At 40.4% G+C, this 14,735-nt stretch overlaps 1 protein-coding gene across 1 annotated transcript in view; it reads left to right on the forward strand.

Annotated features, from left to right (window-relative positions):
• mtss1 (MTSS I-BAR domain containing 1) overlaps nt 1–14,220 on the forward strand; it is a 49,413-nt gene extending 35,193 nt beyond the window's left edge. Inside the window, 10 exon segments of the mRNA XM_067504616.1 lie at nt 3,531–3,688; nt 3,829–3,936; nt 4,609–4,706; nt 5,523–5,601; nt 6,320–6,496; nt 8,082–8,210; nt 8,852–9,002; nt 9,431–9,457; nt 10,599–11,618; nt 11,621–14,220. Coding sequence (XP_067360717.1) covers nt 3,531–3,688; nt 3,829–3,936; nt 4,609–4,706; nt 5,523–5,601; nt 6,320–6,496; nt 8,082–8,210; nt 8,852–9,002; nt 9,431–9,457; nt 10,599–11,618; nt 11,621–11,685 — 2,012 coding nt within the window. The 3' untranslated portion in view covers nt 11,686–14,220.
• The last annotated feature ends 515 nt before the right edge of the window (nt 14,221–14,735 follow it).

Genomic DNA, 14,735 nt, shown 5'->3' on the forward strand with positions numbered 1-14,735 from the left:
AGCTGGGGGGACGAGAAAGAGGAGGAAACTCCTCCTAATTCTCAGAGGAGTGTAGTTCCTTTTTCTTCATCATCCTGCCGTGACTATTACTCCTCCTTCTCATCCCCCCAGCTGTAAACGCAACCAGTTGAGAAAGAGTGTGTGTGTGTGTGTGTGTGTGTGTGTGTGTAAAAATAAAATTATTATTTTACAGAGGAGTAGAAGTCAAGCAAACAGAAGACAGAAGTTTTTGATTGTGTGTAAAATGTTCTCAATTGATGCTCCGAGAAAAACTCAGTTTTCTGTCCTACATGACTATATGTAAATGATCTTACACCTGAATAAAACTACCTGGTCAACGGCCATCTGTCCGGCATTTATGACATGGGCATGTGACGCAGATGGTCCAGGCTGTTGGGTGAATACGCAGCTCAACATTGAAAGTGTGAGCTCTGCTGTTGGTAGAATTAGTCGCGATAAGAAATATGTTGCAGGCATCGGCAGGAAGCTATTTGCCATCATCACTAATGTAATTAGGATAGTCGACAGATGTCTAGTGCTAAGATAGTTACATCGTTTATAGACAGGAATAACGTTGACCACTGCACATCATCCCTCACATTTTCAGTCTCTCTGTGATACAGATGTGTGTGGAAATAGTTTGGCAACAAGTTACGACTGAATCAAATATTCATGGCTTGCAAGTTGTGTTAGAAACCTTTTCCAACAAATTTTCTGAAACATTTGTGCTTTTTCCTCCCCTTGGCTGAGATATCGAAGTTCTAAATAAATTCAAAGTAAAACTCTCTAAATCAGGGTGTGCTAACTTTATCTTTTTGTGTAAGAACACACCCTGGACCACTTCCCCTTTTTTCTTTTTCTTTTTTTGACTGAGCCAGATGTCCTCTAGCTCTGTTAAATTAATTTTAATAAAATCGAAGAAACACGAGAGCTGCTTGGGCTAAACAGAAATGACTCAGAAATGAGTTGAATGTGAGAAACTTTTTCACATCACACAAGATTGAAGATGCTACACTTTCCCCCAGTGTTTGACTGGCAAATGTTGGTGCAGAATGGAAAGTGTAGTGAGGCCAGAGAAATGGGGAAAATTACACTTTCATAGTAACTAGTCTGGTTCTGTACAGTATCTCTGTCTGACTTTAATAAAATTCAATTAAGCTTAGGTTACTTAAACTTCGGCTGACATGAGGCATCTTGTTTTAGCTTTTTAGTTTGGTAATATTTACCACTAAGCTAGCTACAGTTAAGCTTTACCCTGTCATTACACCAACATGATCAGTTCCTTCAAGCCAGAGACTAATAATTATGACATTAAAAGCTGGAGATCCTGTTTGGGAACAAACGGGTGCTTGTATTGCAGTACATTTCCCAGCTGGTGGGAATTTGCTTCATCTGAACCGTGATTCACCTTCAACAGTGTAGAATGAGTTGATTCTGTGCAGGAGCTTCTGGGTTGAGGTCTTTGTGGGTAGCAGCCCAGCATTGTAGCTTGTCTGGGTGTTTCCACAGAGGCCAGAAGTCAGACCAACAACGGGCTGTCACTGAGTTTCTGGCGGCGACGTGGAAATTATTTTCTCTCTCTCTCTCTCTCTCCCACACACCTGAATGAACAGGCTGTGTTTAGGTTGAGCTTTGTGACACAAAGTCTGCAGTGTGTGTTTGACTGTGGCAGCAGCTTCTTGCAGCTTTTTCCACAGTTTTTACTGTTTGTGTCTCTGTTAGTTTTTTTTAGTTTTTTTTGGGCTCTTTCTCTCTTGTTGACAGAGGTTTTGATTTTATCATGTTTGCTTGAAAAATATCTCAGAATTTGAAACGGATTGAGTGAGCTGAAATACTGTAAACAGATACACCCAGAAATCAGTTCATGAGGTTTTGCTTAAAATCAGTATCTGGGATTTTACATAAGAAACTAATAAATATTCAAACAAAATAATCAGTGTCAATGGGAGAAAGGGAGTTTCTTTTTTCTACTGCCCTTAACTATGTAGAAGTTGCAATGGAAAATATTCCTAATATTTTGCGATGCCCTGTAGTGAGGGCTATACAAGAAATCCAGTCATGAAATGGGAACCTGGAGATTTAGCCATAATAGAAACTGCAGCTTTGTGAGTCGTTCTTTACCTCCTCTGTGTTGACCAAGGTCTGGGCTCCCTCCTCCATGTCTAGACTTATTTTTATATTGAGTGGGTGTGTTTCCAGAGCTGGGTGGTCTGCAGGTCAGACCTCTGTCTGTCTTCTGTACCTGCAGGACTGAACCCACCATGCTGAGGCCAGAACAACACAGCTCTGCTCTGTCAATGTCTAGCCACATAATTCCTGAGATGCAGATGAGCTTCTGATGAGAATCGGTCTCTTGTTGTCACATGTGAAACTGCCCAGTGCAACCAGTGTTACGTGTCGGCCACTGATACTGATACTCAAACGTTAGCAGTGACACACGTATCATTTCATTAGCAAAGCACCCTTGCAGAAAATCGTAAAAAGTGGGAAAAGTTTTTTTTTTCTTTTCATGCTTTGAATAGGGAAAAGACTAGCGCCATCTGGTGGAGAAATATAAAGGAATCCATTATTTTATGTTAAGAAAAGTGTGGGATCACAAATGGCATTTTCAAAGGGACATTGTTGGTCATTGGGATCAAATGTGTCGGTTTTTGTGTAGCTTAGCCAAATTAGGATAATTTAAGGAAGTGACATCGTAGGTTGTTATAATGTGCTGCAGTACCACGCCAGTACCCACTTTGACCTCAACAAAGAACACGTAGTAGAATTATCACCTTTCTTTTAGGTTCAACCTAAAAACAGAGACATTATACCCCTCAGAGCCACAGACCCACTGTATTGCATTGCATTAAATTGCACAGGTGGTCAATACGCTGCACCTCATCGGTTTGCTGTATATTTTACTGGTACCTAGTTACTAAATGAATAAAGCTCAAATACTTAGTGAGAATGTTATTTAATGCATGGATTAGGAAATGTGTCTGAATCAAGACACAATGTAGCATAAAACCCCCGTTTTTTACATGTTAATCACTGGTGTTTAGGTACAAACAGAAAGACAAGGTCAAACAGCTGATGTGTGTGTGTGTGTGTGTGTGTGTGTGTCTTACATCACTGCTGTTACATGAGTTGTGCAGTGTTGTGCTGACCCCTGCTGGTCATCTCTTTGTATCACAGCCTGAGTCAGCAGTGGTATTGCTGATAAAACTAACTCTTATCACTAGGAGTTCAAAGTATCAGGATATGAAAGCTGGTGCAGTCTGTAGATCAGATCATATTTTCTGCACGTATGACCACCATAGTATGGAAACTAATTTTACTGACCGATGTGCGTAGTGATATTCCTGTCAAGTAGACATAATGTCTCCCATCATGCACAATATATTCAGTTTTTATTAATGTAGCCCCAAACAAGAACAATAGGATCAAAAGTAACTGATTTGATTGAAAGGGTTTTAACCAGGTTGTGCTTTTTCCTTCGTTCTCCCTGAGTGATGACTAATAAGTTACTTGTGGGGGGGTTTCTGCAGGGAAGGATGAGGTGCGGGGCCAGCTGGACTGTGCACTGCAGGACGTCAACGTGCGTTACGCCGTCCTGGAGGACACCGAGAAGCGAGCCGTATGCAAGGCGCTAATAGAGGAAAGATCACGCTACTGCACTTTCGTCACTATGCTAAAGCCTGTGCTGGTCAGTGTGTGATGTGTGCATGTGATGTTTCAAAGCTATGAGTGCATAACTTTTAAAACAGGGGCGGGGGAACCCATGCTCTTTGAGAGCTACCAACCCCTCCTCCAGGTTCTGAGTGACTGGGTGTTTGTGTTTTGTAGGATCATGAGATCAACATGCTGGGTGAGGTTACCCACCTACAGACCATTCTGGAAGATCTGACCAACCTGACAGCGGAGCCCAATAAACTCCCACCAGCCAGCGAGCAGGTACCCTCCTCTTAATGCCTCCTGAACATTTCTTTAGTGCCAAGTCCCATTAAAACACCAAGACCAACTATGCATATAGCAGATCTTACCAGCAGTCGTCTTTATGTTCCTTTATCAGAAATTAAAGTTACTTTTTAATTAGTTAATAAAGGTTGCTAAGGTTTAATAAAGGTTTACTCAATCAAATCAACATGTCAGCAAATGATGCACTGTGGAGACTGAACTCACAGGATGAGCCAAAAGGACCAAATAAATAAATAAATAAAAACTAAGTAGATTGTAGATACTCTGACGTTTCACTTGAGTAGAACACTGTAGGTTATTATGAATTCCACGTAATGTAAACGACTGCTGGAAATGCAGAAATGCTAGATCCATCCCCTGTTGGAAATAGTCCCCAACAAATAAAAATGGTTCTTGCCATGTAACAAAACTACAGTGTGTTGCAGGAAAGTAATGAGCTGTATTTTTAAAAATTATTCTGGATTAAGGACCAGTGGTCTTGGGGCTGAGAAATGTCCGGAGGTATTGACTCTCAGTTGTTGCCTTTTCATTGGATTTGATGACAGTAAAAAAAGAAAAAAATACTGCATAAAATCGGCCTTATTATGAAAGTGTACTCAGAAAGATGGAGTCACCAGATGTTCTTTTGTGTGTGTGTGTGTTTCTCAGGTGATTCTGGACTTAAAGGGTTCTGATTTCAACTACACGTTTCAGACACCTCCAGCATCTCCCAGTAGCACTCTGTCCAGGAAGAGCAGCATCAGCAGGTACTGCACACAAATGGATTCACTAAACGCTAATAACAGCCTTTGTAATAGCTTCTATGTTAATGAACCACTACTGGAGTTTGTTAAAATCAAATTAAACTTTCATTTATAGCACCGTAACATTGCCAAGCAGGCAAAAAGACTGTAACACAAAACTGTAACACGGATACAGACTAGACCACACTAGTTATTACACATTATTTTACACGCTCTGTGATTGATATAAAATTTTAATTTTCAGAGTATTAGTTTGCATTTTATTCAGTTAAACGTTTTGTTCCGTTAATCAAGTTGACCCACTTCAGACTTTTAACATTTACTGTAATAACAAAATATCCAGCCTTAATGTAGGATAGGAACAAAAAATATGATCCCACGATGGTGGAACGAGCTACCAGACTCTGCACGCTCAGCAAACTCTCTCCCAATATTCAAAAAACTGCTGAAAACAGAACTCTTCCGCATCTTCCTATGCACTTAAATCCATTCCATCTAAAAAAAAAAAAAAAACCTTGCTGAGATGCACTTGCATCTCCTGAAATGTAAAAGCTTTTCTGATAGGAATTTGATGTTTTCTCCTTGACTTGTACCTCACATGTAAGTTGCTTTGGATAAAAGCGTCTGTTAAATGACTAAATGTAAAAAATAAAAATAACAGCCCTGAATGTATTTTTAACTATTTTGACAGATTTTGCTGGGTTTTCATTTTCTCTTTTGCATCAGCAACTAATTATTTTACAATGAAATCATTTAGAGAAATCTATCTACAGAGTTCTACTGTCGACCCTTAACAGCAGTGTTTGTGTGTTTCTGTAGTAACTACCAGTGTGGATCAGTAAGACACGTTCCATCCTTGGACTCAATCAGCTGTGCTGTGGATGGAGTTCACATCCAGGTAACACACACACACACAAATCACAGATGTTGAGGCTGTTTTAGTCGACAAAAAAATAACTTTTTGCTGGTAAAACTTGTATATGTTAGTATCACAAAATGATTTTGACCTTAATACTCAATTTGTTTCATACAATGCATCACATTGGTTTTCTCATTTTAGTTCATACAGTATATGGCTACAATTATGTGGACACCAAATACCTAAATGTACTGTGTGGGCTGTTTTTAGTGGGTTAAGGTTTATTGTCAGCGAAGGAAAAGGCAAAGGTTTGAGAAGTTGCGTCTCGGTTTCAGCAAGACATTCATAAAGAAACGGTTTTCCTACTTTAGCGTCGAGGAACTTGACTGGTCTGCACTGAGCTGTGACCTCAGTCTGATCCGCCACCTCTGGGACTTTCACATATAGCTGCAGTATTCAGGTGTCTGCACATGTTTGGAGATGTACTATCCACTTGTTATACTGACAGAATATTCTAATTACAGGCAAAAGATTTATATTCTTTTGCAACTTATTTCAAGCTTTAAAGGTACATTACACTGAAATACAAGTTTCCCACAGCCCCACACAATCTCCCATCCTCGTGCCAGCAGTGCTTCAGTGGCTGCAAGGAACTACAAAATAAAAGTCCTTCATCCTGACAGAACAGCACTATGAGAAAACACACACACACACACACACACACACACACACAGCTCTAACCCTTTCCTGTGTGTAGCACTGCTCTTCTCCCTATCTGCTGATTGGCTGTGATGAAAGCGGCCGGTCCCTCAGCGAGGGGAACTCCCCTTCTCGCCTCCGCCGTCAGGGCAGCCGTGGTCGCTTCGGTTACTCCGCTGGCCATGGCCACCACCCCGCGCTGAGCCACCGCGTTAGCCGCAGGGATATGACCACTGTGAGAAAAAACTACTACACTCCTCCCAACCCGAGTACCGCCCTGTGTGTTTACCGTGTTGTAACTGTTGACTCCTCATCATATGATCTTCGTGCCATACCCCCGACTATTATATTAATTCCATTCGTCTTTTCCATCACTTCATACTTCGCATTAAATTCAAAACGTTACGCCTTTAATTCCATCTGTGTCCAATCTCATCGACCTCAAATGTCTGAGTGAATCTCATAATTCAGTATAATCCCGTGAAATCTAGATTTCAAGTGAAATCTGTTACTTTAAACGTTGTGTGTCTTTGTGTGTGTGTTCACATCTACAGTCAATCTATGTGTGTGTTTATAGTACTTCTTTTTCTTTTTTTTTTTCTGTGTAAAATGTGTATGTGTTACTGCATGTCTTTGACTCTGATGATGTGTTTGTCTCTCAGAATGTATTAGACTTTAGTAGAGTCTTCGGTTTTGGTAATACGGCTGCAAAAGTGTTAGCCCGTAGCCTTTGAGTGACACAGATTTAGAGTCATTCCAAGGACTTAACGAAGTGTAGGCGGCCATCTTTGTAGAAGTAAGTAATCCATACACGCAGTCCGGCTTCAAATCAGTCAGGGTTGTTGCCCATTAGTTGACTTATCACTTTACTCACTCACTAACCATGGACAAATTCCTAAGTCTGACTAAAGGAGAGCTGCTATCAATCAAATATCTTAAAGGTGACTGCACCTGTTCAAAACTTGTCAGAATCCACATACCGTGCCTCCCCACCGTAATCCAGCCTGTCACATGTGATCCCCTCTTCTCGCCCTGCAAGCCTCCACCAGCCTTGTTACCACATCACCCTATTTAACACACCGTCTCTGTCTTGGAATTCGGTGTGGACCTCGTAGTATTGTTGTCAGTGGTGTCCTGTCAGTTCTATAATTCAAGTGTGTGGTTTTGTTTTGTTTTTTTGTTTTTTTTGCCTGTTAAGTAACGACAGAAATATACAAAGTGTGTGTGGTTTAAGTTGGAGAGTTCTACAACAAGAATACAAGGCACATAAATCACTGGAGTTAATAAAAGATCTTTAGAGTGATTAACAGTCATTTTCATTTTCTAAAGTTATTAAAAGACACAATTTGAGAGATGATCTGTCATTATTGCAAGTAGTTTGTCGACAATAAGGAAAGAACAATCCCTGCCTTAGCCTCCAAAAGATTTCTTGAAAGTCAAGCTTTGCTCTGGATCCAAACTCTTAGTTTACAGTTGGTTATTTGTTGTCACTTTGGGAAAAGGCTCCCACACTTGCAGTTTAGTTTGTGGCTAAGAGTCTCCTAACCAAGCCAACACAGCCTTTTTCCCTAAAGAGAATCAAGTTCCACATGTTGGATGGAAATCATGGTTATAACTAAAACTCCAGTTTCAACTGTGTCCTAAATATTACAACAAAAATTTTAAGAATCAGCTAAAACAGAGCTGCTTAGTGGCTTTTGTCTGATCGCAAGCAACTTAACCTGGTGATTTTTTCATTCCTGCTGTCACAGGTGCTGTTTAGATTATACTTATTTCAAAGGTACATGCTCACTAAAGTCAATCTGGTTCATGTATGATAGGATGCAACTGGCTCCACCAATCAGCTGGCTGCTGTGGGCGGGGGGCCAGAGAACGGTCTGTTGCCACCCCCACATAACGCCTACACAAACCATGGAGAGAGGGCTCGAGCCTTGTCTGCGTCTGGAAAGGTAAACGCACACCAACACATGCAGCGTTAAGAGTGTTAAAGTTAACCATGAAGAAATTAAAAAAGCATCCTGGTTCAAACTGGAGAAAAGTACTAACGAAACCCACCTGAAGACCTGAATTCATGCAGCCAATTAAAAATCTACATCAGCCACAAGATGGCAGCAGCAGATTAGGAGTAAACAGTCCTTTCCAGTGATTCCCCCCCCCCCCCCCCACTTTATGTCCTTAATTTCTGTTTGATGCCTCATCTGCTGTTTTTTTTTTTGTTGTATTTCTTTCTTTCTTTCTTTCTATTTTCTCATTTCTTCCTCTTTATTTCCTCTGGGCTCCTCCTCGCTGAGAAATGTCCTTTCCATGTTTTACATTACCATCTTTCCTTTCCACTTGGTCCAATCCACGTTTTTCATTTCTATTCCATGTTCCCTCTCATTTACTTTCCCTTCTAGCTTCCTCCTTTTCATTTCTGTCCATCATCATCTTCTCATTTCCTGTCCTTTCTCCCTGTTTTCTTTCCCCTTTTTCCAGTCATCTTCTCACTTCCACGTCCTCTTTTTTTTTTTTTTTTTTAAAGTCTGTCATGTTATTTGGAAAATTGTAATTGTAAAGTAAACTTAAGAACTTGCCTTCCTCTCGCTCTCAGTCTTGCTTGGCCCGGGATCAGCTAGCGTTAACATTGGGCGCGTTGAATTCGGACGCCCCGAGGAGCAGCAGGGACTCTCTGCATTGTTCCAGTGGCTACAGCACTCAGACCACCACCCCGTCATGCTCTGAGGACACCATACACACACACAGTGAGTATAAAGAAGGAAACGCACAAATTCTTAGAGTAATTAACAGTGTTCTACAAATGGATTCATCCAAACACCAGGAGATGTCACGTTTCCCGCTGCATCTATCATGTGGGGGAATAAAAGAAATATCAGTTCCCCAACGTTTTTTTCAAATATAAGGAGGCAGAAAGCAACGAGGTAGCTTCACCAACAACTGGGTGTGGGAAAAGTGAGATCTGGATGTTTTTAAGAATATAGGGAGCTCTAACCTTGGTATAAACAAGTCTGCCTGATTCTCTCAGCTGTCCCCTGCTGTACTTTTATGTTTGGATGAAACTGGCTCTGTTCAATCTGACAAGTTATTTACTTGTTTCTTCTGTATTTCTCTCATGTGATCTTTCAGTAGTTTTGTGTTTTTTCTTGGTTAAACTTCCCTCCTTCTCTTCCAGCTATAAAGCGAGATCCTCCCCTCTATGGTAGGTCTCTGTCTGTATCACTGTCTGCTAGTGTGACTGCTTCTCCACTTGAGTGCTCGGGTTTGATTGCATGTAATCACATCTTCATCCTAAACCTCACCCATCCTATGAATAGAATTGGATATAGTTTTCTAAAAATCGTTAAAGGTCTTCTTTTTCATCACTTAGTACGGAGATGCATCCTTATTAGTTTAGATTGATTTATTTGTTTCTTACTCCTTAGATATTTAACATATTGTTCCGTAGTGAAAAAACGTACTAACATTAAAAAGCACATTTGTTAATGTTACAGTTTGGCAAATTTAGGTGTTTTGCCGACGTGAAGCCTAAATGTTACCACCTGTTGGTAACTAGCCACAGGTAGCTGCCACCTTTCTTTCCGTTTAGTCAGGCAATTGTGAAATAATGCAAATCTTTAGTTCCATTAAAATATCTAGTTATTCAAATCTAACTTAATAATTTGGTTAAATATAGTACGATTTAAATAAGTTTTCATCATTTCAAAATGTCCAAAAAGAACCAACATATTTAGAACTAGTGAACATTTTGCTTGAAAAATGAACTTTTTATTTTTCAAAACACTGCCTTCCTTTGTGGAGTTGTAAAATTAAAGTTCAAACTTGTTGATCAATCCACATTTAAATGAGTGAAATGAAGTGTTATTTTCTCAAATTAAGATTTAGTTTTTTATTCTAAGACATTTTAAAACAAATATATTACTGAACAACCATTTTTGCAACTAAAATATGCATAAGACAGAATATGTAGAATGAGGATTTATTTTAAGTTTGTGTTTCTGTTTGACTGTTTATATAGTTGTTTTGGGCCCTTCTATTAAAGGGACGTGCATCTGTCCTTAAATGTAATTATTCAGAACATTCAGCTGGATTTATGTGTATGGCTTGGAGGTAATTTGGTTGCATGTTCCTATTTTGTTTTTTACTATTAAGACTTTCCATGATGACGCAGACCCTAATTGTTCATTCACAAATACACAGTGACTCACAGACGTAATTATGTGTCTGGCTGCTTCCGTCAGACAAGATGAAAACCTTATCAAATGTCATCTGGATAATCCAGAAATAATTCAAGGCTTGCTAAACGCAGCACCAACTCATTTTCTATGTCTGTCTCTCTGCAGTTGACTACGAGTCCATCTCTCTGCATGGAGACGCAGACTCCATCTCCTTACATCATCTCTCCCACGGCAGCCAGTCAGACTTCGACAAGTCCTCAACCATCCCGAGAAACTCCGACCTCAGTTTACAGTACAGGAAGTTTGCTCAGTCCAAGCGCCCGGCCTCCACTGTCAGCCTATTGGCCGAGCACGAACTGACTGGTGGGTCCATCCGCCAGCTGCCCTCTCACACAGCAACCATCAGGCGCAAACCGTCGTCCAAGCCGGGATTTCGCAGGGGCACAATCAGCGGAGGGGTTCCGATCCCCATCAGCACCCCACAGGTTCCCATGAAAGCCTTCAGAGGAAACAGTGGGAGTGATGAGAATGTCTTCATAGCGCCCTCTGCTGTGGGAGCAGGAGGTTTAAGTCACAGTAAACTCTGCACCTCTACGCAGAGCCTCAGTGCTCTGCCACCATCCTATTCCTCCTCCCCATACTACCAGCTGGTCCCAGGGCAGATGCCCATTCCTGTCTCTGTACCCACTGTACCCACTGTACCCTCCCAGCTGCCAGAGGGCAGCACTGTCAAACAGCAACAGCACAGACAGAACCAGCAACAACTACAGCAGCAAAGCAACCACCAACAACTCAATCATCAACAGCAGCAGCTACAGCAACAATATTATCAGCAGCAACAACTACAGCAACAGGTGCTTCAACATCAACAACTGCTGCTTCAGCAGCCAAGGCAGCTGCAACATCAGCAAGATGTGTATCAGCAGCCAGACCCATATCAACAGCAGCTGAAACAGAAGCTCCAGCAGCAGCAGCAGCAGCAGCAGCAGTCCCAGGCCCTCGCTTCGCAGGGGGAGCCCACTAGTCTGGGGCAGAGTGCCCACACCCAGCCCCAGGGTCCTCCACCTTCCACTGAGGACCAGAACCCTGAGCACCTAACTCAGGAGGGGGGAGGCGGAGATATGTTGAGCCTCATCAGAGGAGTAAAGCTTAAAAGGACCGTCACCAACGATCGTTCCGCCCCCATGTTACCTCCTCCACCCAGTCACAAATGAGGCTGGAGGACAGGTTGCTCAGCTTCCCTGCTGGTTAAGAGATTCATGGGTTCAACACCCCAAGTGGCACCTGCGTGTCTGCACAGAGCAAAATGAAAGGTTTCTTGTTGAGAAGACCTACACAATCAAAAACAATGATTAATCGCTGCCACTTGACGTGTTATTTTTTTATTTCTGCTTTCTTTTAGGCCCTTTTGCTTTTTGAGACTTGTCCTTATCTGTTACTGGAGCAACTGTTTTGCCTTTTTTTTTTTTTTTTTTCATGTTCATGTTCATGTTTTGTTGCCCTAGTCTTACAGACAGATCTGTTGTTTTTAAGGTTGTACTTCCTAGTCAGTTGATTGTCATGTGGCTTCTTAATTAGCAAAACTGTTAGCTTTTAGTGCCTCGGATCCTCTTCAGTCCTGGTTCTGTTTGATTAAGGGGAAGGTTTATTAATGGGTCCTGTAGCTCCACTGTGGTTGAACCACTTGAGTGTGGACGTTTTCATTTGCAGTCTGTGGGTCCTGTGCTTCTGAACAGTGAGTAACAAATCAGATGTGGCAGTTTTTGAGTCGGTCCCGATCCTAAGAGAGTCAAACATCAAATCTGATGCTTGTAACTCTGGAAATAAATGTCGACTGGGTCAGTGGAGTGTAAATAAATTAGGAACGTAATGTTTTGCTTAAAGGCAATGCTGCCTGATGACGATGGCCGAAAGGTGTGGAAAAGGTTAAAATGGCGGAACCTCTAAACGACAACGGCGGTTTGATTGCAACTTTTAGAGGCAACAGGAAGCCTTTAGGAGGACGAGCTTACTGCTGAAAACATAGCAGGCTATGAGAAGCAGAACAACTGGAAACCTAAAGCAGAGCTGTTTATGGCCACGTTGAAGGAAATGCTGCCCCAGAAAATCAACCAGAGTTTTACACAGTTATTTTGAGAAGAAAGTCACGTTAACCCTCTGATAACAAATGTTTACACCCGACTTAAAAATGTCTATACTTTCTGGAGGCAGAGAAACCGCTTTTGATTCTGTCGTTATTCCTCCAACATGGCATTTCCCTCTGAAAAACCTTTTCATGTAATAAAAAGAACTTTTTTACTTCGTTTGAACTGGAAATCCTCCAACTTCACTGATTTTGTCTTCGAATATGATTTACCTTGGTTGGGCTCCGGTAGCTGGTTCTGTTTTGGCTTGTTGAAAATATAGTTAATCTGTTCATGTTCCAGCTTGTAATTCCCATAATTGTGTTGTCTGAGATCACTTGTATAATAACCTGATAATTTTAAAGATCACATAGATTTTCCCAATCGAAACTAGGGACATTAGCTTCCTTAGAGTCAGAAGAATAGTAACAGATGTGGATTAGAAAGTGATACTCTTCTCGCAGAAGTTTAAAAGGCTGTTGACGGCAATAAACTTCACTCCTTTTTTTTTTTTTTTTTTTTTTTTTGACTCTAAAACATGTTGCTTCTAAAAGTTGCCGATCAAACGTCGGGCCAAGTGGGCAGGACGCGAGACGGTAGCTACCACTGAGGACTGAGGTCATGTGGAGTATTTCAGAATTTAAATGACAGGAACATTAATTTATTAGAGCTGCAGCTAATGGTTAATTTAATTCACAGACCATTTATGTTTAGCAGACCTTCGTGCTATAAAATCTGAAACTATTTTAATAAATGCAACAATCCTCTCCCGTAGCCCAAGTATTCTCAGGGTCTTCAGACGTCTTGTTTTTGGACACCACAAAGCTATGGAGTTTACATTCATTCTGCTTACAAGATATATCAGCATTTCAAAAACTATAAACAAGTTTTACTAGAAAACATCTTTTCGTTAATATGATCAAAATTGTCACTCATCATTTTCAGCCATATCTGACAGAACTTTTGATAACATTTTGAAATTCCACTTGTTAGGCTGAAAACTAAAGTTATATTATAAAGTTCTAAAGGGCTCTGATAATTTCCCGGACATCTTTGTTTCTCAAATCCTGGGTACGACTATGTCAGCTGGTTCTGGTTTGTTCTCAGAGGAACTTAGTATTCCAGGAATTTTCTGCAGCTGAAATTTTTATTTTGTTGACGAGAGAGGGGGGAAAAAAACTGCCTGCCCACTAATCTGTCAGACTTTTGGACATTTGATATGATTGATTGGACCCAATAAGCCCAACAACAGCTCTGTGTATATATTAGTGCTGCTTTTCCTGGGAGAGATCTAAAAATATATATATATATATATATATATATATATATATATATATATATATATATATATATATATATATATATATATATATATATATATATATATATATATATATATATATATATATATATATATATATATATATGCTTATTCTGATTATATTTTTGTTGATTTTACTGATCAGACAACTTGAAGCTTTAAAAAAAAAAAGGAGGAAACCCAGTAAATTTCCTGATGTGTGAAGATTTAAAATCTGATTGGATGTCTGTCAAGAAGTGAGCGAAGGAGTAAGACGATACAAACCAACAGAATGTAGAAAAACTGTTTTTCATGTTTTGATGTTCGCTGTGGGATCAATAATAATAATCAGTGATTCATCAACTCTTTGTGTCCTGTATTTACTGTCACAGTTCATATTTGGTGGGATTTATTTTGATGTCTTTGACATTTTGGATGGAGAAACTGATAACTGGATCCTAAGTTTTCTGCCAAACTAAAGTGCTCCTCTCTGTTGGTGCTGCTCAGCCAGCGTCACACCGGCTGTTCTGACCCAGGTAGGATGTGTGGCTTCATACATACCAGACCTGAAGTTTGAAGTGAGCATCAGACGTGTGAACACCAGGTTTGACAAGTCTGTTTCTTCTAAAACCTGCAACATTAACAATACCACTAATGGAATATAAAAACCAAGTAGGTTTACGGAACTCGGGTAAAGTGTTGATATCTGTACTTTATATATTTCATATTTTAGAAACATCGATTGCACTTTACAGATTCCTAAAAGTCTAAGTCCTGAAACAAGACTAAAAACTGTATATGACTGATAATAGTGTAATACGTTTTCTCCTTTCTTATTGAGCATAGAACAATTATAACAAAGCAATTTTCTCCTAGTAT

The sequence above is a fragment of the Channa argus genome, chromosome 5 (genome assembly GCF_033026475.1).
Source record: "Channa argus isolate prfri chromosome 5, Channa argus male v1.0, whole genome shotgun sequence".
Taxonomy (NCBI): domain Eukaryota; kingdom Metazoa; phylum Chordata; class Actinopteri; order Anabantiformes; family Channidae; genus Channa; species Channa argus.